We start from the raw sequence: 25,441 nt of genomic DNA on the forward strand, positions 1-25,441 counted from the left end.
CTATGAACAAAATGAGTTATGATTTCAGGGTGGTGACTGGGTTCACTTATTGAGATAAACATTGCATTACATTCTATGAAAGACCAAGATAAATATATGTAATGAGAGTTTCATGATAATACTCTGAAAGAGTGGGTTTAATGTAAATGATTACAAAACTGGAATGGCTTATAGCATGTCTGGCAGAAATAATCTTTTCCTACACATAACAGGGTATATTCATGCATAGCTTCATAGGCTTAGTTTGGGTGTTATCTTTAATATTTACAATTAGTGTCCTAAAGGTTGGAAAAACTGGGGGATGTGATTCAGAGAAATACTGGCAGCTGAATGAAGTTGGTAAAAGACACTTCCAAATGTACAGAATGTGTTCCATTCAGTGCTGAAGATTTAGTAAATCCTTACCTGCTAGTCAACTTAGAGAAAATAAAGCATTCAATAAAGTAACATATCATAACATAACATAACATTAGTATAACATAATATATCATAACATAACATAGTATAACATATCATGACATGACATAACACAACATATCATAACATAAGAAATCATATCATATCATGACATAACATAACACAACACATAACTAAGGGGAATTGGGGGAAGTCTTTGTTTCAGAGGGCAAGCATGAGAGTCAGACGCACCCACACTGAGATCCTAGGTGCATGGCTGTGGGTATGTTACCTATCTTCCACACACTCCCACACACGTAAAAGAGAGCTAACAATAACATCTTTCTTACAACTTAAGAAGTTAGGTGAGCTAGTGCCTGTCACTTAAGCACTCAATAAATGTAGCGTTATTAAAAAAAGAAGGATAACTTCATGGTGTTTTAGAAGGAGAATTAGCTTTCCCAATACATATGGCTATCATTTATATTCTTGTCCTGAATTGTTTTGAGCTGACCTTACATAATATATGTGCTATTTGACTTATAGTATCCAGAGAGTAAGTAAATACATGCACACTTACTAAATGAGAGATTTAAAAAGAAACCAGTTAGTGTTAAGGAAATTTCTTTTTGTACACCATAGCAATCAAAGGAAAGGGGACCTGATTTAATGGGATAAACACGACATCAGAGATCAAGGAAACTTGGCTTCTGCTCCTGGTGCTGTTGACAGACATCTGTGAGATCTTCAGGAAGCTATTTAATGTTCTGAGTTTAAGTTTCATCTTTAAAATAATGCTCATCTGGTTGGGCGAGGTGAACATTCAGTGTAATGAGATACTATTATCATTACTGTCATGTTTTATATATACATATATAATATAAATACAAATATTATTACCATAATGGTGATGATGATGCTCTAGAATCCTATTAATCTTTGACTTAAACATAAATCTTCAGTGGTATTCAAGGTCCTCCACACATGCTCCTAACCTACGTTTCTAACCTGATTTCCTACCTCTCTCTTACCAAAATCCTGCCATGCAGGAAAATCCCAACACCAGCTTTGCTCAGCTACATGCCCAGTCCTTTCTTCCTCCCATGTCTGCCCAAGCTTTTCTGCTCAGAATGCCTCTCCATGTCCCATCATTTCCTGATCACACCCATTCTTCAAGACCAATCTCCACAGTCCTGTCCTTCAAGAAGGCTTTTTGCTTTTCCCTGAGTGGATCTGATGTGTCCATTTTCTTGCTAACCCCCCACAGCACTTGCTATGGCTCTTATATCATTTGGTAGCCCTGCCTCATGTAACACTTATTTGTACATCACCTACCAGACCGAATACTTCTCGAGGGCAGATACTTCTTACTACTTTCCCTCACAGCTCTTGCTTAGCACAGTGCCTTGCATACAGTAGGTTCACAGTATGTATTTCTTGAGTTGAATAGAATTGAACCTACCTGTGGGCACATGACAAATGGCTCCTTGCAGATATGACTCACAGGCTGTGCTACTCCAGTGTCCACTGGTGTCGGCGAAAACACAGTCACCCAGGAAGGATGACTCATCGTCTTTCCAAAAAGTGAAGGAGGATTTGGTGCCATCTGACCAGTCAAAATTAAGACCATTCTGTGGAGGGAAACTGAGCCATCATTTCCTTGCCAATGAATGCTGGCAATGTCACCCAATGCTGTCTGAGCAGCTCTCACTTCACGCATGGATTTATATTTCCACATCTAGACTTATATTTCAGGAAGTCTAGGACAGCTTGTGGGTATGGCCTGACAAAAAGGACTATCTGCCATAAGCAATATCTTCTTTAGTTTTGGAGAATCCTTGGTTCCCTCCCACCATAATTTCCTGGTAAGCAATCAGAGTGAAGTTGAATCAATATCTTGTTCTTTATACCAAAATAAATTTAAGATTGATCAAAGATTCATACATATAATTGAAAACATAAAAGTGCTAAAGAAAACTTGGCTAAATATTTTATACTCTTGACATGGGAAAAATCTTTCCGAGTCTGATAAAAAAATCCAGAGGCCATAAAGCAAAATTGACTACATAAAGTTAAAAATTCTGTAATACAAAAATATAATAAACAGCCATGAAATACCATCCTTTCACCTATCCTACTGGCAAGGATTAAAATTTTGACATACCCAGTGTTGGCAAGGATGTGAAAAAACTAGATGCCATCATACACTGTTGTTAGCATGTAAATTGGCACAAAATTTTAGAGGGCAGTCTGGTACCATCCCTTGTTAAAATTTATAAAGGGTACTTAGCAACTTCATTCCCAGGGATTTATCCTACTTGTACAAGGATATTTGTTGTGCATTGTTTGGAGTTGTGAAAACTGGGAAGAACCCAAATGTCCATTCACATGAGAATGATTTAATAAATTGTGGTATATCCATATATGCTGCTGTCTCAAAGAATGTATTAGATTTTTATGAGCTGACATAGAAAGCTGAACAACGTATACTAAATTAAAAGCAAGCTTAAGGACAGTATATATAGTATGAGCTCATTTATATTTTAAAAAATATACATACTAATCCATTACATGTGTATATATATGCATACACAGAAACTTTCTAAATGACACACAAGAAACTGTTTACGGTGATTAACTTTGAGGAGTAGAACTAGAGGTCAGGATAGAATAGATTTACTTTTCGCTATTTGAGTGTGTAATACTTTTATTTTAAAAAATTAAAAATATTACTTTCCAAACCATTTCCCTAGAGGGGGAAAATAACGCACATGTTAAATTCCAAGGGGTACTGCATTAATTAATAACCGGATTTCTATGCAGGAAGCATGATTCATTTTTCTTGGGGATTCTTTAAAGGCAACATATTACCCAAACGCAGGTGCTTGAGTTCAGTATGTGTTCCAGTGCACATATAAGTCAGTATCCTGAAATTTTTCAGACATCTTCAGAGAAACTTTGAAGGGCATGAATTTCCAGAAATTAGGCAAGTAGATGTTTACCCTAAAAAGGGACACCTTTTGTAGTTATATGCTGCTCATGAGGTTGGTCAGTAGTTATTGTATAATCCAATTACCTAAATGTTACATTTACTGTTATTTCATGGCTTTTTTTTTTTCTGTGCTAATTTCAGTGGCTATACCACTAAGGATATAGATATGAAACTTAATTATGCAAGGATTGTCCAAGGGATTTTAGGACACCTACATCTTCAGTGAACAGTCCAATCCAGTGGGCATGTCCTAGCCGGTTGAGGATAACAGTGAGGAAAGACTGGTGGTACTGGTCTGTAATGCTGACCAGTTCTGCTCCATGCATCAGGCAGGTTTTTAGTGCTGTATACCAAGTCATATTTGCATTAATTATTTTGTAAGTTCTGTTTCCATATTCTAAGGTACTGGGGATTGGGTACATATCAGATGTATTTATACTGTGTCCAGAAGTATCTAGAAAAAGAACAATAAAAATTATTTGTAGAACCTGGATGAGAAGGGGGAGGCAAAGCTTAGCATGGATCCCCGTACAATGATCCATGCTGTCGTTAACATCAGAGTTTTTCTTCCCAGAATTGACTATTTCAAACTGAAGACAATACCTGTAAGCATAGGTGATACTAAAGAATGAAAACACTTAGGAAATTTAATGAATGAGTTTTAAATATATATATAAACATATATTGAATCATTTCTAGATTTCTCAGTTTTGACAATCCCTTGTCAAACTGACTACTTTTTGGTGGAACTGATAGGATCTCCTTAGGCAAGCTTACTTCTACTAGGTACACTCAGCCTAACGCATGCCGCTGGCAGAACTTAATACTTACTAAGAGAATATTAACATATATAATGCAGTCAAACACTGCTTTGCAAACACAATTTACAAGTGCATATTCTCAAATATAATACTTTATTAAACTTCTGGGACTGTATGATAGTTGCTATCATGTTTAATGCTAACATGTATAATTTCTAAAGAGAAGTTAAAAAATAAGTTAATGCTTAGAAATACATACAGTTCTTAGAAACCATTACTATTAATATGTCACCTATCAGAGTCAAGATTTATAAATTAAAGGCAAGGTTTTCCCACACATGATCATTGGTGCTTTGTATAAATGAGTGGCTGTGATCAAGTGAGAACCAAGCTCATGTGTTACATACAGATGTTTCCTCTTTACTAAGAGCATTTGCCTTTTTGTTCTGTACTATCTTTAGGCCGAGTTTAGGCATCCTAAAACACACAAAAAAGGTAAGCATTTCTCAACTGTCTGATCCAAGGTGGCTGGGATTTCTCTCTGTATACTGGTTTTTATCACGTTTGGGGTTGAAAAGGAGCATGGTGGATAGGTCCAAAGACCTGGGACTCGATTGCAGTCCTGACCCTAAATGGCCAAATTAGTTAATCTCTCTAAACTTTAACTTTCTGCTCTGTAAGAGATTACTAAGGCCTTCGTTAGAGGCGTGCGGGTAAAATTCAAGGAGATATGCACATAGAGCACCTACTGTAGGATGTGGAACACAGCAGGCACTCAATAAATGCTGCTTCTTGCTCTCCTCTCCTCTTCTTGTCACACTCTCCCAAATAAAAATGGCAGGGTGAGGCTTTGACTTTTCCTGAAACTGTTACCTCAGTATAGCAGTAGTACATATTGTAAAACCAAAGTAAAATTAATCTATTCACCAATTAAATTTTGATGGACCACACTTTCATCATCTGGTTTTCTTCGTAGAAGTCTGTTTGCCAGCTGATGTACCAAGACTAAATGTTATTTATACAAAACCAACATAATACCAAAGTAGCCATTTAAAAATGATAACAATTATTAACATTAAAGTAACTGAAATTCTTTGTATGTGTGACCCAAATACCAATTTAACTGGTTTTCCCCACTAAGACATGCCCCTGTATTTTCACATATATGAGTTTCTCCCTATGTTATTGATTTCATCAAGTTTCAAAACATAAGTGATTTTGAGCACTATGATTTTGCCATCTGCTGCCCTGAGAAAGATCCACTGGAAACCAAGTTCAAAATTGGGGGTCTTGACTTTGCCCTTGTCTCTCTTTTTATTCAGATATCTTTATTCTTTCAGGCAGCTCAAAGACTTTAGGTTCGAAACCCAATGTAAACACATACTCACATGGCACACAAAGAAGAGGAGTCAGAATTTGGATATTCACTGTAGACTACAAGAACTTGTGTAGTTGAATAATAATATAATAGAAACAATAATAACAAAAGCAACAATTGTTTGTTAAACACATGCTAGGAGCTTGCTAAGCATTGTATATATGTAGAGTCTGTGAGATAGTTATTATTCCATTTTACAGATGCAGAAATCAAGGTTCAGAGAAGATAAGAAACTTGACTGACAGTTTATTTATAGAGGTGGAATAGGAACCCAGGTGGGATTTGAACTCCACCACCACTGCTCTATACTATCTCCAAAAGAACGTAAACATTGTTAGTCCCAAAAATATCAAAGAGAGAAAGTGGTCAGAGAGTACATTTCAAGAAGAGGTCAACATCAAGGTCCTAGAATAGAATCATTGTATTTGAGAGAACTTGAGTATGTTACTTATTTTTCCTAAGCCTCAAGTTCCTCATCTGTAAAATGTGGAGACTTTTACCTACTTCATAGAAGTGTCGGGAGGACTTTATGACACAATACTTATAGAAAGCAAGGCACAGTGCCAGGTGCATCATAAGTGTACAAGTAATGACGTATTGATGTTATTTCTTTTCTGATGAGACTCTGCTCTTCTCATAATACTCTTGCTATAGCTGATCTGGTATCTTTCAGTTCCTGACCACTACCATGCTAAAGTGATAACTGTGAACTAGGAAAGAGGATTTCTCAGGAACAGCTTTTCTGAGGATGGGTTGATACTTAGTATCATCAAAGAGTTCACATGTATGCAACAGTGAGAGGTATAATTCGTATTCCAAGTAAGCATATGTAGCCTAGGCTGCCTAGAATTCCACACAGCTCCAGACACAAATTATGGCCTTCTAGGGAAGCCTGGGACTCAGTAAAGGCATGAGATGTGAGCTATTGTTGTTGTTGTTTTTATTTTTGTTACTCAAGGTCACTTACAGTGTATTCGCATTGTTCATGCCCCCACTGGCTACCTGTAATACTATAGCTTTGGTATTTCATACCAGAAGTCATTGGGGGTTCTGATATCTGGAAACGTGCTGTTTGCCATATTTAGCCACAGAGACCATTTTAGGGTTCCAAGAAAGGAGTAAGTATTGAGTTGGTTTATTTCCTTGACTCTCTTCCAACATATTTTCAGTGTCTTTTTTAAAATATCTGAACAGACACATAATCCTAGAACAAGCAGTAAAGCCTTTTAATATGACCAAGATGGATGCATAAACTTGGTCATCACTCAAGTGGTCTCTGGAGTCCTTAGAACCCCACTAGGGGGCACAACCCTGAGGTAGTGGAGATTAAGTGACCATATATATGTAAAGCTTAAAAAAATAAGTGCTGGCACTTAGCTATGAAACTATCATTTATACAGTGTGTAAAACAAATGTGGAAGAGAAGGGTGGGCCATGGAAATGAAAGGAATAAAAAAACAAATATTTCTTACCCTGCATTTTTTCACAAACAAACCCATAGCCTTCTTCTCTACAGTCTTCAAAATACCATTTTCCAGTGAAGTGAAAATTAGGATTATTTGACAGCAAGGCACAGAGAGGAATGCGTTTTTGAACTTCGGTGGTGTTATGACTTGGAATCTTCAAAAGAATACATGTTTTTTTAAAAATGGTAACATATAACGTTATTATAACATTGTTATTTTTATTAAGGACATAATTTAAAAAATTCAAACACTATTATTCCTTTATTTGCATTTAATAAACCTGTTCACAAATCAGTTCATAACCCACAAAATAAATAATTATTGTGATGAGTAAAGAAATTATATTCATGGAACACATGACAATTATATGAAATTACATTATTAAAAATTAATATATTAACAACCAACTAATAAAAATTTATGCCTACAAAATATAGGAAGTAAAAAAAAGAAAAACTTCAGTAAACAAGTCTCAAATAGGATCTCTTGCTAAAATGATTTCTAAAAAATAAATCTTAAAACTTACATTTACTATATCAAATGGGGACCAATTAGAATATGACACAGGTCTTCCATTTAGCCATTTTTCATAATCATCATTTTGTAACCCTATCCACACATTAGTGGTATGGCCAAAAAGATTCATAGTAATGAAAGCTGAAAAATAAGAATACATTATCAAATTTAGTACCATATAAACCATTTGGGTAATCATCAAATTCTGTTTATAGCTATGATTTTATTTAAATGATAGCAAAACTTAATTACGAATCAACTGTAGGAATTTGTTACTTTGTCCTTATTAAGATGATGCCGTCTCTGTCACTTTTGTTCAGTTTAAATTGACAGCAATTAGCTGGCTAAGCCTGGGATTTCATCATATCATTAGTAAAACAGTTTCCAGTGTTCATTCAATGCCTTTCTAAACAAAAGAGGGTTTATCCATTATACTTAACTAAAGTATACGATTATTGCCTAAATAGCAAATGAAAGTGTGTAGGTAACTCTAAAGGGATCTAAAAAATTATACCATGCAATTATAATCGACTATACCTCAGATTATTTTAGCCATTTTGAAATGCTGATCATAAATATATCCTTATTCTTTCCACTACGCCTGGTGAGACAAAAGGCTCCCCAAAATCAGCAGTTTGTAAACAATGGAGTGTACTAACTTTTACAGATGTCATGATATAAACCTTATAGGTCAGACTGAAAACTTACGTGTCACCAGCAATATAACACTTAAAATGTTGATTTGGAAATGTTAGTATTTTGGAGGACTATTTTAACAGACGCTTGAATAAAAATGGTGATTTTTGCCTGATTGAACATTGAGTACTCTACCTTGTTCCACCTCGTTTTCAATGGCGACAAGTGTCCCCCCTTCTTCAACACAAAAATCTTGAGCAGATGTCCAGTTCTTCCAATCGCTTGGGTCCTTGGGGATTTTCATCAAAAGGCACTATAAAAATGTCCAAAAAAGCATTCATTTCCATATTTTTCTAAATGAATTAAAAGTTTCCTAAAGATACTGAGGACCAGCTTTGAAAATTTTTTATAATTTTCTTGCAGAGAAATGACTCTTTTTTTTCCCCCCCCCCAGCTGCTCCAGAGGTGTGAAAGAAAAACAAAGAAGACCAGCTTTCAGGGTGAGTCAGTGCCTTTTGTACATTTGCATCGGGCGGGAACAGAGGATGCAGGATGTCAGAACGATGTCTTCAGCTGGAGGAAAAATAGCATTCCTTCTAAAAGGAGCCAGCCTGACTGCAGAGTTTACAGTGGAGGATTTAATCTTGAAAATATTTCTTTTGGTGGTAGTTAATAGATTTGTTCCATTTTATTTACAAATACACTTCCTCACTTTAAGTGAGAGAGGAATATTGAGGAATCAAACCATATCAGGTATTTAAATTCACTAAATACTTGGAGTCAGCCATGTGGTCCAAAAGTCAATGAGGAAGAGCCCGAAAAGAAAAAAATGAGCCCGGTGGGAAGAAAAGCAAGGGAGGACCAAGGAAACCTAGGAAGGAGAAACAAAGGGGAGGGATGCCAACAAGGTCAAAAGGAACTTGGCTGTGGGGTTGGCAGTGAGAGTTGATTTTCACTCGAGAGAGAATCATGTCTATGGCGTGGCAGGGGTTACTTATTATGGGATGAGAAATATGGAATGGTAACTGCTAGGCAGATCAGGCAAGTTGAAGAAAATCACGCCCTCACCAAGATCAGTGAAATTTAATCATGTTAGTTGGGCTATATGGAGTCAGAGGAGAGGGAAAGATAGAAGAGAAAGGCTGCAACAGATCAGGCAAAGTTCCAGAGAAGTCAGGAGAGACTTTATGCCAAAAATATTCCATGTGGATTATTCTCTCATTAATGAACATAGCCAACCCTGGTCATTGATAGGTGTGATCTTGAGGTCTGCCACTGAGAAAATCCCAGCTACAAGATTATTCTAGGCTAATGTGGCAACCTCCATGCCACGTGAGAGCGCGTCCTTCTGCATCCTTCTTTAATTTCTAAGTTTATGAGTCCCCCATCCCTTCCCTACCGTCATAGACTCCTTACAAAGCAGAGGGACTAAGTGTTGCTCCTCTTTGAACAGCAAAACAAACAAGGTCCTCAGTAAATATTTATGCAACAAAGTAAAAGCCAATAGACCCTGAAATGATTGTCAAATGACATTCTCAGGATTCTGGATTTAGTCCAGTGGTTCTCAAACAAGGCCATTTTTCTCCTCAGGTGATATCTTCATAATGTCTAGAGACATTTTGGTTGTCACAGTCCAAGGGGGGAGGGGGTGGTGACTGCTATTGGCAGCTAGCGAGTTGAGACCAGAGATGCTGCTAAACATTCTATAATGCACCGGTCAGTCCCTCACAACAAGGAATTATCCAGCCCCTGATGTCAGTACCGCTCAGGTAATTCTTTTCAGAAACCAATTCCGAACATGTCACCCTTCAGGGATTTTCCACTGTTCTTAGGATAAAAACCAGAAACTCTGATCTAGCCTGAATTTGAGTTGCCAACTGAGAGAGGAAGTACATTTTCTCTTCTTCTGATCCCCTTTACCTTATTTGCTTCACAAAGAAATGGAATTGGCTTTAAAGGGTTTTAATTTTATAACAACTACCCTTTTATCAATTTCCTTTCATTCTGCCTCTTTCCTCTAATTACAAATTCCAAAGAGTGGCGCATACTAATTATTAGAAAGTCTTATCATTTAATGTGAATTCACCTTGTGTTCAGATGGTTGCACTAATGAACCATTCATAAATACCAATGAACCTCACTGTTTCATTTAGCTCAATAAATCTCTCCAGAAAACACACACACATACCCCCGCTTCCCACCCAGCCCCCACCCCCTACCCTGTTTGCCTCAGCCAGGATTTACCAGCTTGAGTATGGGAGTGTAGACCCCCATTGCCACAACTTCATTGTTTCTAAAAATATAACATGTTTACTAACACACTTTGAAATTGTGTCAATAATTAAAGCAAAGTAGCAAGATGGAGTACAACACCCTCAATTTTAAATTGTTTATTTACTTACTGATTTGCAAAATGTGATCAAGTTTAATGCATCTCTGATATTACTGTGAATTAAGGATACCTTACTGTATTCCAAACGAGTTTTGAATATAAAACTCTTTTGTCTCAAAGTCATTTCCAGTTCAATACTTGAAAATGGAATTCATGATCTTCCTCCCAAATTTGGTCCTTTTTCAGTGTTCTTACTGACATTGAATGGCATAGTCAGTCATGCATTTACCTAAATCTGAAACCTGAACGTCTTCTCACCCTTCAGTCACCTTCATCACCCCTTCGGTCCTACCATTTGGACATCTCATTTCTGAGACCGTCACCACTCTCCCTATTCCCACCACCCCACAGTCTCTGCCACCATCATCTTAGCCCAAAGGACTTATCTCTTGCTTGGACTATTGCAATATCTTTCTAACTGCTCTTACTTTCCTCAACCTCGCCTTCCTCCAGTCTATCTTTGGTACTGCAGCCTGAATGATTCTTTTCAAAACTCGACCCTGATGATCATATCCCTCTTTAGTTAAAACCCTTCAGGGTTTCCTATTGCTCTTAGGATAAAAACCAGAAACTCTTAACACAATAATCGCCCTTGCCTACTTCTTTTGTCTCACTTTCTACATTCTAGTTCTCTATGCTTCTTTTACTTTCTTCAGTATGTCACATTCCTTCTCACCACAGGTCCTTAGTACATGTAGTTTCCCCTACTTTTAATGTTTCCTGTCCTTCTGACCACCTCAGTCAGGTCCTCCTGTTATATACTTTTATGGAACTGTGTAACTCTCCATCGCTTGTGTCACAGTTGTAAATTAGAGTTATTTTCCTGATTGATTTGCTAATGTTTTCTCCCCCTCTAGTCTGTAAGCTCCCAAAGAGAAGGGATTATATTTGTTTTCCTCACCATTGAGTTGCCAATATCCAGCATAGTTAAATGCAATGAATGAATAAAGTGCTAAGAATTTCAATAATTTAAAAGAGGAGAGAGTGTTTTTTTTTTTTAAGGAAAAACTGTGTCGTGCATGAAACCAAATATTGGCTAATCCAAAATTAGATGGTGCAAAGCAGCCATCAGCACTAAATCCAGGTCCCTGAATAAAAATGTATAAGTAGAAGCCCAAGAGTTAATCTAATATACACAGAGAATTTCTTCCTCTTACATACAACTCTGCTGTGACAAGTATCTTACTGACTCACTCTTCCTGGGGTAATCCCTGGTCAAACCTCTTTTACATCATCAAACATGGGGAAAATATGAGAAATGAGAAAAGACACTTAACTTCTGGTATTTCAGTTTTGAAACTCTTAAAGGTGAAGAGTCAACCAAGTGGGATTTTTTTCTTAGAAATAACCAATGAAAATTTGTCCTAGGAAGTTGACAAACGAGAAGCAAAGTTTAGTGGAACATAATACAGTGACGCTTATTCATAATACTGAAGTCAGTAATGTCTGTCGTTGCTATCTCCCAGTTCTCCTTCTGTAGCTTTTTTTTGTTAGTCAGAACTATGCCCACTGGGCTTTCCACTCCTCTCAACTATTAACCCTCCTATTCCCACCTTTTCTAATGATCTGATAAACCCACTTATCCCAAAGTGTAGGTGACAGATGAGGCCATCTCAGAAATATTTCCCTTAAAAAACATAATGGAAAGTGTTAAGGCAAAGGAATGAGACTCCAGTGGTGGGATTTTAGCCATTAATATGCAGGGGAGAGCACTGTGGGTGGGGAGACACACTTGGGGACCCTGAAATCTCACTCTGTAAAAGGTCACCCTCTCATGAAGCCTGCTGTGACCCTATCTTTAGTAATCAAATCCTCTGAATGATTAGAAGACTAAGTTGTGTAACTGTTGCATTGCTGGGCAATTATTGGCTGCACATTAGAATAACCAAGGGAGCTCTTAAAAAATACTGATGCCTGGATCCCATGCAGATCAATTAAATCAGAATCTTTAGGATGTCACTTGCACCTTGATATTTTCAGAAAGCCCACCTGGTGATTCTAAATATTTGATCAGGGCTGTGAACCATTAATCTAGCTACTAGTTATCAATAAAAATTAAAAATACCCTCTGAGCTACATAAGGGTGTTTTAATCCTGCTCCATAGTTAGCCTCAGAAAGCCCTTCTCCTCTCATGTGTGTGTCTATGCTTTACTCATGCCCCTTTTTATTCTTTCAAAGGAAGCATTCACTTGCTCTTTTGCCCTGGGTCTGCTGCACCATCACTATTACCATGCCTATATGGGTACATACTCCCCATGTTTACACAGGAGGAAACATGGAATATAGCTAAGCTGTGTAGATAAGAAAGTTTAAGGAAAGGACAATGGCCAAGGGTAAACCAAAAACAACCATTGTAAGTTTCTAAGAATTATTTCTCTAATGCCAAGGGTATGACTTGTCATGAATTTCCTTAAAATATTCTTTTTTATACATGGGATGCACTTGTTTTAATAGTTGTGAAAAACTATCAGGTACAAGAATTAACTAAAAATGGACCAAAACTTAAATATAAGAGCTAAAACCATAAAGCTCTTAGAAGAAAACATGAGGTAAATATTTGTGAACTTGGATTTAGCAACATATTCTTAGATATGACACCAAAAGCATGAGCAACAGAAGAAAAATTAGAGAAATTAAACTTCATTAAAATTAAAAACTTTTGTGCATCAAAGAACATTATCAATAAAGTAAAAAGACAACCTAAAGAATGAGAGAAAATACCTACAAACCATATATCTGATAAGGGTTTTACATAAAGAACTCCTACAACTCAATAACAAAAAGACAAATAACCCAAATAAAAAAGTGGGCAAAGGAGTCGAATAGACATTTTTCCAAAGACAATATACAAATGGTCAATGAGCACATGAGAAGATGCTCAACATCATTAGTCATTAGGGAAATGCAAATCAAAACCAAATCTAGTGAGATAACACTAGACTCTAGTGTTGGCAGTAATCAAAAAGACAGGTAGTAACAAGTGTTGTCAAAAACAAAAAAAACAAGTGTTGTCAAGGATGAGGAAAAATTGCTAGCATACACTGTTGGCAGGACTGTAAAATGGTTCAGCCACTGTGGAAAACAGTTTGCTTGTTCTTCAAAAAGTTAAACATAGAATTAGCATATGATATAGCAATTCCACTCCTAGGTATATACCCCAAAGAAGTGAAAGCAGGGACTCCAACAGATACGTGTATGCCAATGTTCATAGCGGATTTATTCACAGTAGCTAAAAAGTAGAAATAACCAAAGTCCATCAACAGATGAATGGATAAACAAAATGTGGCGTGGAATATTATTCAGTCATAAAAAGGAATGAAGTTCTGATACATGCTATAACATGGGTAAACCTTGAAAACATTATGCTAAGTGAAATAAGCCAGCCACAAAAGGAAAATATTGTATGAGTTCATTTATATGAATTATCTAGAATAGGCAAATTCATAGAGATGGAAAATAGATTAGAGCTTACTGTGGGCTAGAGGGGATGGGGAATAGAGAGCTATTGCTTAACCAATTACAGAGTTTGTGTCTGGGATGATGATAAGTTTTGGAAATAGAAGTGATAGTTGAATAACATTGTGAGTGTAATTAATGCCACTGAATTGTACACTTGTAAATGGTTTAAATGGCATATTTTATGTTATGCATATTTTACCACAATAAAAAGCTAATTGTCAAAGGTTTTAATAAAAACCTTAGTTATACTCAAGTTCTATTGAATATTTGCTATGTTTGTCATATTGAAATGTATAAATAATTTACAACTGGTAGAAAGAGTTTATGGTTTGAGAAAATAAGAAGCAGACTGAAGGTATCAACTATTAAAAATAGTGTCTCAATACTATATAACATTTTAGAGAATGACTATATTATTTTAGAAAATATTTCACAGTGCCTCCGGACTGATTGTGTCATAGAGCTAAGGTGATTGGTAATTCTTAAGTTCTTATATGAAGTGGCAGCTGTAGGAAAGGGACAAGACTCAGGGTCAAAAAACTTAAGGTTGATTCTCAGCCTGACACTTATTCGCTGTAAGTTTCAGAAAAACCACACAATTTTATTAGACTCAGCCTTCTCATAGGTAAGATGGGATAACAATCCTGTGTATTTTAAAAATTCAATAAAACAAGAAATATATATATTCATTATATATATATATGTATTCATTATATATATATGAAATTGCCAGCAGAAACAGTTAGCTACATGGTAGAAGAAACCCAAATGTCCATCAATGGATAAATGGAAAAACAAAATGTGTTATGTACATATAATAGAATATTATTCAGTCTTAAAAAGGAAGAAAATTCTGACACATGCTACAACATGGGTGAGCCTGGAGGACACTGTGCTAAGTGAAATAAGCCAGTTACAAAAGGACAAGTACTGTATGATTCCACTTACATGCGGTGTCCGAAATAGTCAAATTAATAGAGACAAAGTAGAATAGTGGTTGCCAGGGGCTGTGGGGAGGGAGAATGAGGGGTTGTTGTTTAATGGGTTTAGAGTTTCAGTTTTACAAGATGAAAAACGTTTGCAGAGTCATTGCACAGCAGTGTGATTATACTTAATACTACTGCACTATACATTTAAAAACGGTCAAGATGGTAAATTCTATATTATGTGAATATTACCACAATTAAAAATATCAGTGCCAGATACGTAGTGGGTGCTCAATAAATGTGTATTAAGTCCAAATGGCCCCATTTCACAAATTAACAATGAGAGGAAGATCACAAGGGAGGCAATGCCCTACCCATGTAACTAAACACATAGACTGAAAATTGTCCATGATGGAGGAGCAATTTCATACTAGCATATGAAATTATGACACAGTTTGAGTTTTTAATTATCAAAGAGTTAAACATTTATAATTTGAGATACATTTTAATTACTTCCACCTAAGGCTTATAAAGTTATTTTATTTTAAAACATAAGGAGTAGAGGGGAAGTCTCAGCCTTAATTGGAGACAGTATCAGAAATAATAAATCTAGTTTACAGTATCCCCACTGGCCATTTAGAAAAAAAATCCAATTCTGCATGGAAGTACCAGCTATATGAGTCTCAAGACAAAGTTGACGGAGCTACGTTATTAGTCAGGCAGTTGACAAGGCGGATAGAGCTCTATGAGGGCTCCAGGCAGGGAAGACACAAAAGAAGAAGACACAGTCTGGGCCCTCTGGAGCTGACAGCTCATTTGGGAACAGGGCCTAGATACACATGCCCACCCCCACACACATGCCCACACGCACACACACGCCCACACACATGTGCACGCATCCACATCCCCCCTAATGAAACAGTCATACAGCGCAATGAATGACAATGTCAGTAGCAAAAACTGAGTATACGTATGAAGGGTGGTGTCAAGGCTGTTTTTGACAACACCTTTTAATTTCAAGAGATCTGTCCCTAAATAGAAAACTTCTCAAATCTCTTGAAAATTGTGACAAAAAAATTCCAGGTCCAATGGACAACTCATAGTTTTTCAAAGCCACACCTGCTTTTTGATTACTTTCTAAAAGTAAAACCTACAAAAGAGAAACAAAAGCAACTTTTTGAAAACAAGTTTACCTTATAGTCAAAATATAACCATCCTTTGGGACATGTTCCATGTTTTTTTGGTGTATCTTTCTCTTTCTCTATGATCCAAAACTTTTTTCGCTTACAGATGCTAGGCATAGAAACTGAACACTCTTCACTAGCCCAGAGTCCTGGAAGAGAAAATGGTTAGAAATGACCAGAAACAATGGTGACTCTTTGTAGGCATTCTCTATTGGTCACTGTTTTTTTATGACTGCTGTGGTTTACCAGACTTTGTTAAATCTAGAAATTGAACTAAATTTAACTACTAATCATAGAATTCTCTAGTGACAAGAGCTAACTGGGCAAGGTGCCAAATCAGTAATTCTAATTTAAGAATGTAGAAAGTTTGCAAATGCAAAAGAAAAAAAAAATCTAAACAAATACTGCGATTGCAATCACAAAACTGATGAAAGTTTTAAGAATATTTGACTTGGTTAGCCAAAGAATACTTTGTAGAGTAATATTTTTGACTTAAAGTATTCAACCTCAAGATAAAAAAATTCTAAAACAATAGATGATCATTTCTACTTTATAATTATTAAAAATATAATAATTTAGAAAAAATAACTCAGGAACTTCTAAGGAAGAAGCACTTCTGAACCCTGACCCTTAAACAAAACACACACATTTAGAGACATGCCCTCAGGAATATAGCCCAAAGTCCTCAGTCTCTTGGAAAATGTTCTTTTAATTAGAAGAGCTATACTTTCAGAGTAAAGGTTTATAGAATGCATTTCATTTGCATTCAAGTTACAAATTCCAGAATAGGGCAAGGATGCATGTAAATTGCAAGGGCAGATTCAGTTTTCTAGTGTGAGGGGTATAAGCCAAAAAGATATTGGCATTCTGAAGGAGGGGCCGGAATGCTATTTTCAATGCCGATTAGCTGCCATTCTTCCAGAATCACAAATAGCCTTTCTGTAGGCTGTTGTGACACCTGCTGGCAAAAGCGAGCTGATTAACAACATGGTTTTTCCTCTCTTAACTTTCTCTGCAGCTGCCCTTACATCAGAGATTGCTTTCCATGTTTATCCCTCTCCTGACTTGGGAGAATCTGTTAGAGTCAGGGACATCATTACCTTTTATTGGATAGAAACAGCGGGATGGATATGAGTGGACAATCAACCCCAATAACACTGTATTGATGAATATAATTTAAAAACCCATCTTAAATGTGCATGTACTTCTAAATCCAACTGGCAAAGAGTTGGTGTTCTAAGGCAGGCAGCAATTAATGCCTGGTGTTAAAAAAAGAACACTGAATTCAATGAAAATTTTTCTTAAATGGGAAAATGAAAGTAAATTTCAGAGGTTAAAGTTCTGACCAATTATAAACTGGATCCTACAAAGAGATTTTAAAAAATGGCCCCATGTTGAAATTTCATAGAGAATAGTATTTGTCAGGCAATTTTTAACCCATTTCAGTGGGCCCATTTTTGGTAGTTTTGGTTCAAGAGGAAGGACTTATCTGGATGTAAATTATTTTCAAGAACATGAATGCATGGAATAAACTGTAGGAATGGTCATCCTTAAGACTTAAGACTTATAAAATTAAACACACTCAGTTGAAAAGCAAAATAACCAAACAAAACCTTCTCACTGAACTAATGCAATGAAAAGGAGACTTCAAGTCTTCTGAAAATTATGTTTGTATTATAAACCCAAAAGTGGATGAACAAAATAACCTGTTATGGATGAAATGAAGCCACATCTCTGGCTCTGATTAATCATGGATTCTTCTTTTCCTTTGTCCCAGTTCTGGTATATTACTGGTGATCCATCTCTCCAGCTGCAGGAAAATCAAAAAATTAAAGGTCTTCTCTCATTCTGCACGTTCATTTTCCAACACCATTTTTGGAGTTCTGGGATATGGACTGAAGGCATAATATTTTATTAAATTAAAAATAAATTCATGTCTGTGGTTAGGGAAATGAAAATTTATAAGTTAAAGATAATGTTTGAAGGCTATTCAACAAATTTTTTAAAATTTAATTTAATTTTATTTTTATACAGCAGGTTCTTATTAGTCATCCATTTTATACACATCAGTGTAAACAGGTCAATCCCAATCTCCCAGTTCATCACACTACCACCACCACCACTCCTGCCATTTCCCCGCCTTGGTGTCCATACATTTATTCTCTACATCTGTGCCTATTTCTGCCCTGGAAACTGTTTCACCTGTACCATTTTCTAGGTTCCACATGAATGCATTAATATACGATATTTGTTTTTCTCTTTCTGACTTACTTCACTCTGTATGACAGTCTCTATGTCCATGCATGTCTCTACAAATGACCCAATTTCATTCCTTTCTATGGCTGAGTAATATTCCATTCTATATATGTACCACATTTCCTTTATCCATTCGTCTGTTGATGGGCATTTAGGTTGCTTCCATGACCTGGCTATTGTCAATAGTGCTGCAATGAACATTGGGGTGAATGTGTCTTTTTGAATTATGGTTTTCTCAGGGTATATGCCCAATAGTGGGATTGCTGGGTCATATGGTAATTCTATTTTTAGTTTTTTAAGGAACCTCCAGCTATGCTCCATAGTGGCTGTATCAATTTACATTCCCACCAACAGTGCAAGAGGGTTCTATTTCTCCACACCCTCTCCAGAACTTGTTGTTTGTAGATTTTCTGATGATGCCCATTCTAATTGGTGTGAGGTGATACCTCACTGTAGTTTTGATTTGCATTTCTCTAATAATTAGTGATGTTGAGCAGCTTTTCATGTGCTTCTTGGCCACCTGTATGTCTTCTTTGGAGAAATGTCTATTTAGGTCTTCTGCCCATTTTTGGATTGGGTTGTTTGTTTTTTTAATATTGAGCTGCATGAGCTGTTTATATATTTTGGAGATTAATCCTTTTTCCATTGACTTGTTAGCAAATATTTCCTCCCATTCTGAGGGTTGTCTTTTCGTCTTGTTTATGGTTTCCTTTGCTGGTCAAAAGCTTTGAAGTTTCATTAGGTCCCATTTGTTTATTTTTGTTTTTATTTCCATTACTCTAGGAGGTGGATTAAAAAAGATCTTGCTGTGATTTATGTCAAAGAGTGTTCTTCCTATGTTTTCCTCTAAGAGTTTTATAATGTCCGGTCTTACATTTAGGTCTCGAATCCACTTTGAGTTTATTTTTGTGTATGGTATTAGGGAGTGTTCTAATTTCATTCTTTTACAAGTAGCTGTCCAGTTTTCCCAGCTCCACTTATTGAAGAGACTGCCTTTTCTCCATTGTATATCCTTGCCTCCTTTGTCATAGATTAGTTGACCGCAGGTGCGTGGGTTTATCTCTGGGCTTTCTATCCTGTTCCATTGATCTATATTTCTGTTTTGTGCCAGTACCATATTGTCTTGATTACTGTAGCTTTGTAGTATAGTCTGAAGTCAGGGAGTCTGATTCCTCCAGCTCCGTTTTTTTCCCTCAAGACTGCTTTTGCTATTCGGAGTCCTTTGTGTCTCCATACAAATTTTAAGATTTTTTTGTTCTAGTTCTGTACAAAATGCCATTGGTAATTTGATAGGGATTGCATTGAATCTGTAGATTGCTTTGGGTAGTATAGTCATTTTCACAATGTTGATTCTTCCAATCCAAGAACATGGTATATCTCTCCATCTGTTGGTATCATTTTTAATTTCTTTCATCGGTGTCTTACAGTTTTCTGCATACAGGTCTTTTGTCTCCCTATGTAGGTTTATTCCTAGGTATTTCATTCTTTTTATTGCAATAGTAAATGGGAGTGTTTCCTTAATTTCTCTTACAGATTTTTTGTCATTAGTGTAGAGGAATGCAAGAGATTTCTGTGCATTAATTTTGTATCCTGCTACTTTACCAAATTCATTGATTAGCTCTAGTAGTTTTCTGGTGGCATCTTTAGGATTCTCTATGTATAGTATCTTATTATCTGCAAACAGTAACAGTTTTACCTCTTCTTTTCCCGTTTGTATTCCTTTTATTTCTTTTTCTTCTCTGATGGCTGGGGCTAGGACTTCCAAAACTGTGTTGAATAATAGTGGTGAGAGTGGACATCATTGTCTTCTTCCTGATCTTAAAGGAAATGCTTTCAGTTTTTCACCATTGAGAATGATGCTTGCTGTGGGTTTTTCACATACGGCCTTTATTATGTTGAGGTAGTTTCCCTCTATGCCCACTTCCTGGAGAGTTTTTATCATAAATCGGTGTTGAATTTTGTCAAAAGCTTTTTCTGCATCTATTGAGATGATCATATGGTTTTTATTCTTCAGTTTGTTAATATGGTGTATCACATTGATTGATTTGGATGTATTGAGGAACACTTGCATCTCTGGGATAAATCCCACTTGATCATGGTGTATGATCCTCTTCATGTTTTGTTGGATTATGTTTGCTAGTATTTTGTTGAGGATTTTTGCATCTATATTCATTAATGATATTGGTCTGTAATTTTCTTTTTTTGTAGTATCTTTGTCTGGTTTTGGTATCAGGGTGATGGTGGCCTCGTAGAATGAGTTTGGGAGTGTTCCTTCCTATGCAATTTTTTGGAAGAGTTTGAGAAGGATGGGTGTTAGCTCTTCTCTAAATGTTTGATAGAACTCACCTGTGAAGCCATCTGGTGCTGGACTTTTGTTTGTTGGAAGATTTTTAATCACAGTTTCAATTTCAGTGCTTGTGATTGGTCTGTTCATATTTTCTATTTCTTCCTGGTTCAGTCTTAGAAGGTTATACCTTTCTAAGAATTTGTCCATTTCTTCCAGGTTGTCCATTTTATTGGCATAGAGTTGCTTGTAATAGTCGCTTAGGATGCTTTGTATTTTTGTGGTGTCTGTTCTAACTTCTTTTTCATTTCTAATTTTATTGATTTGAGTCCTCTCTCTCTTTTTCTTGATGAGTCTGGCTAATAGTTTATCAATTTTGTTGATCTTCTCAAAGAACCAGCTTCTAGTTATTGATCTTTGCTATTGTTTTCTTTGTTTCTATTTCATTTCTTTCCTCTCTGATGTTTATGATTTCTTTACTTCTGCCAACTTTGGGTTTTTTTTGTTCTTCTTTGTCTAGTTCCTTTAGGTGTAAAGTTAGATTGTTTATTTGAGATTTTTCTTGTTTCTTGAGGTAGGCTTGTATATCTATATACTTCCCTCTTCAAACTGCTTTTGCTGCATCCCATAGGTTTTGGATCATCGTGTTTTCATTGTCATTTGTCTCTAGGTGATTTTTGATTTCCTCTTTGATTTCTTCAGTGATCTCTTGGTTATTTAGTAATGTATTGTTTAGCTTCCATGTGTTTGTGGTTTTTCATTTTTTTCCCTGTAATTGATTTCTAATCTCATAGCATTGTGGTCAGAAAAGATGCTTGATATGATTTCAATTTTCTTAAATTTAACTGAGGCTTTATTAGTGACCCAAGATGTGATCTATCCTGGAGAATGTTCTGTGTGCACTTGAGAAGAAAGTGTAATCTGCTGGTTTTGGATTGAATGTACTATAAATATCAATTAAATCTATCTGGTCTGTTGGGTCATTTAGAGCTTGTGTTTCCTTATTAATTTTCTGTTTGGATGATCTGTCCATTGGTGTAAGTGAGGTGTTAAGGTCCCCCACTATTATTGTGTTACTGTCGATTTCCTCTTTTATCACTGTTAGCAGTTGCCTTATGTATTGAGGTGCTCCTATGTTGGATGCATATGTATTTATAATTGTTATATCTTCTTCCTGGATTGATTCCCTTGATCATTATATAGTGTCCTCCCTTGTCTCTTGTAACATTCTGTATTTTAAAGTCTATTTTATCTGATATGAGTATTGCTACTCCAGCTTTCTTTTGATTTCCATTTGCATGGAATATCTTTTTCCATCCCCTCACTTTCAGTCTGTATGTGTCCCTAGGTCTGAAGTGGGTCTCTTGTAGACAGCATATATATGGGTCTTGTTTTTGTATCCATTCAGCAAGCCAGTGTCTTTTGGTTGGAGCATTTAATCCATTCATTGTAAGGTAATTACTAATATGTATGTTCCTATTACCATTTTCTTAATTGTTATGGGTTTGTTTTTGTAGGTTCTTTTCTTCTCTTGTGTTTCCCACTTAGAGAAGTTTCTTTAGCATTTGTTGTAGAGCTGGTTTGGTGGTGCTGAATTCTCTTAGCTTTTGCTTGTCTGTAAAGCTTTTGATTTCTCCATTGAATCTGAATGAAATCCTTGCTGGGTAGAGTAATCTTGGTTGTAGGTTCTTCCCTTTCATCACTTCAAGTATATCATGCCACTCCCTTCTGGCTTGTAGAGTTTCTGCTGAGAAATCAGCTGTTAACCTTATGGGAGTTCCCTTGTATGTTGTTGTTTTTCCCTTGCTGCTTTCAATAATTTTTCTTTGTCTTTAATTTTTGCCAATTTGATTAGTATGTGTCTCGCATGTTTATCCTTGGGTTTATGGGACTCTCTGCACTTCCTTGACTTGGGTGGCTATTTCCTTTCCCATGTTAGGGACGTTTATGACTATAATCTCTTCAAATATTTTCTCAGGTCCTTTCTCTCTCTCTTCTCCTTCTGGGACCCCTATAATATGAATGTTGTTGCATTTAATATTGTCCCAGAGGTCTCTTAGGCTGTCTTCATTTCTTTTTTTTGTTTGTTTGTTTTTTTTGCATGGGCCTCTCACCGTCGTGGCCTCTCCCACTGCAGAGCACAGGCTCCAGATGTGCAGGCTCAGCAGCCGTGGCCCACGGGCCCAGCCGCTCCACGGCATGTGGGATCCTCCTGGACTGGAGCATGAACCCGCATCCCCTGCATTGGCAGGCGGATTCCCAACCACTGTGCCACCGGGGAAGCCCTGGCTTCATTTATTTTCATTCTTTATTCTGTTCTGCGGCAGTGAATTCCACCATTCTGTCTTCCAGGTCACTTATCCATTCTTCTGCCTCAGTTATTATGCTATTGATTCCTTCTAGTGTAGTTTTCATTTCAGTTATTGTATTGTTCATCTCTGTTTGTTTGTTCTTTAATTTTTCTAGGTGTTTGTTCTTTAATTCTTCTAGGTCTTTGTTAAACCATTCTTGCATCTTCTTGATCTTTGCCTCCATTCTTTTTCCGAGGTCCTGGATCATCTTCACTATCATTATTCTGAATTCTTTTTCTGGAAGGTTGCCTATCTCCACTTTATTTAATTGTTTTTCTGGGGTTTTATCTTGTTCCTTCATCTGGTACATAGCCCTCTGCCTTTTCATCTTGTGGATCTTTCTGTGCATGTGGTTTTTGTTCCACAGCCTGCAGCATTGTAGTTCTTCTTGCTTCTGCTTTCTGCCCTCTGGTGGATGAGGCTATCTAAGAGGCTTGTGCAAGTTTCCTGATGGGAGGGACTGGTGGTGGGTAGAGCTGGCTGTTGCTCTGGTGGGCAGAGCTCAGTAAAACTTTAATCTGCTTGTCTGCTGATGGGTGGAGCTAGGTTCCCTCCCTGTTGGTTGTTTGGCCTGAGGTGACCCAACACTGTAGCCTACGTGGCTCTTTGGTGGGGCTAATAGTGGACTCTGGGAGGACTCATGCCAAGGAGTACTTCCCAGAACTTCTGCTGCCAGTGTCCTTGTCCTCACAGTGAGGCACAGCCACCCACCACCTCTGCAGGAGACCCTCAAACACTAGCAGATAGGTCTGGTTCAGTTTCCTATGGGGTCACTGCTCCTTCCCCTGAGTCCCAATGTGCACACTACTTTGTGTGTGCCCTCCAAGAGTGGAGTCTCTGTTTCCCCCAGTCCTGTCGGAGTCCTGCAATCAAATCCTGCTAGCCTTCAAAGTCTGATTCTCTAGAAATTCCTCCCCCCATTGCTGGACGCCCATGTTTGGAAGCCTGACGTGGGGCTCAGAACCTTCACTCCAGTGGATGGAGTTCTGTGGTATTACTGTTCTCCAGATTGTGAGTCCCCCACCCAGCATTTATGGGATTTGATTTTATTGTGATTGCGCCCCTCCTACAGTCTCATTGTGGCTTCTCCTTTGTCTTTGGATGTGAGGTTTCTTTTTTGGTGAGTTCCAGTGTTTTCCTGTTGATGATTGTTCAGCAGTTTGTTCTGATTCCGGTGTTCTCTAAAGAGGGAGTGAGAGCATATCCTTCTACTGCACCATCTTAAACCAATCTCCTATTCAACAAGTTAACCATTAAGATATAGTCCAATCATTCTGCAAATAAAAACCTGTTAAAGTTAAATGCAAATGAATCAATGTCCATACCGAAATTCATCATTGACTCTTTCTTCCCGAAGTCCAATCCACCAGTTTACACCATACTTTGATAGCTATTTAAAAAAGAGAGAGAGAATGTCAGCATTTATCCTACTTTTTTTCCCTTTTCACTATTAAGATTAATGGGGTCACTGTTAATAGCTTTCTATTCTTCAGTATTTTACCCAGTTATCTAAAGAAGAGTACACTAAGGCCTAGCATCTTTAGAAGACCTGAAACTTCATTATTCTAAACTACTCCCTCCTCATTATGTAAGAAAATTGGAATCAAATATTGAAAGCTATTTTGGTTTCATACAACATGCCATAACTTTGTTACAATGTTTCCTATATATGTTTAAAAGTAAATTCTTTAACTCTCATAATAGGAATTTAAAAAGTAATATTGTAAAGTAAAATAGAATGTGGATTCCTTTTTTGACTAAAAATTTAGTGGTTTATGCGCTCAGTGATTTATAGAAGTTTACTATACATGCCACCTACTTGAAAAACAATTCGAGGCACAAAGACCTCAATAGTAAAAATAATTTGTATTTTAGGCACTAGTCTGATTGGTAAGTTTTTAAACTAAGTATTAGCATCCTCCCCATTCAAATGGAAACTGCATTATAGGACAAAATAATACTACAGTATTTCCAGTGTTTGACAACTAGAAAATTATCCTTTATATATTTTATGAATTTACACCATTATTTATTACATAGATCCCAGTACGATAAAGAATAAACTTGAAACACCATAGGCATGCACATGCATATGCACATTAGAGCAGATGTAATACTGGACTTATGACCCAGGAAATTGAAATTCCCTCTTTAACTATAAAAGAAGAACAGGCTTTAGGGATTTCTCTAAGGCCTTTAAATCAATATTCTTTATTGTGTGTGTGCTGTGTGTGAAATGTAACTTAATTTTTTATGCTAAAATCCTGTTAATTTGAAGGCATTGTACATTTAAATTTACACTTTCATTTCTTCTGTAAAGACTTGGGAATGCATTTTAAGATATATAAATATTTTTCCATGTGAATTTCAGGTCATCATACAACAGAACCTAATAGCTCTCTAACATTCTAATTTATACACAGGTATTTTTACTCCTTAATCA

The 25,441-nt window shown here is 36.7% G+C and overlaps 1 protein-coding gene across 1 annotated transcript in view; it reads right to left on the minus strand.

The window, feature by feature from the left end:
* The window catches only part of PLA2R1 (phospholipase A2 receptor 1), a gene marked incomplete at its 5' end in the record, with an annotated part of 117,240 nt that overhangs the window by 9,095 nt on the left and 82,704 nt on the right, over nucleotides 1-25,441 (minus strand). Inside the window, 8 exon segments of the mRNA XM_082841351.1 lie at nucleotides 1,859-2,027; nucleotides 3,604-3,842; nucleotides 7,000-7,147; nucleotides 7,520-7,650; nucleotides 8,341-8,458; nucleotides 16,117-16,256; nucleotides 17,814-17,917; nucleotides 24,324-24,388. Of these exon segments, the coding sequence (XP_082697477.1) occupies nucleotides 1,859-2,027; nucleotides 3,604-3,842; nucleotides 7,000-7,147; nucleotides 7,520-7,650; nucleotides 8,341-8,458; nucleotides 16,117-16,256; nucleotides 17,814-17,917; nucleotides 24,324-24,388 (1,114 nt within the window).

Source organism: Leucopleurus acutus (assembly GCF_964270905.1).
Source record: "Leucopleurus acutus genome assembly, chromosome: 6".
In the NCBI taxonomy this organism is placed as follows: Eukaryota; Metazoa; Chordata; class Mammalia; order Artiodactyla; family Delphinidae; genus Leucopleurus; species Leucopleurus acutus.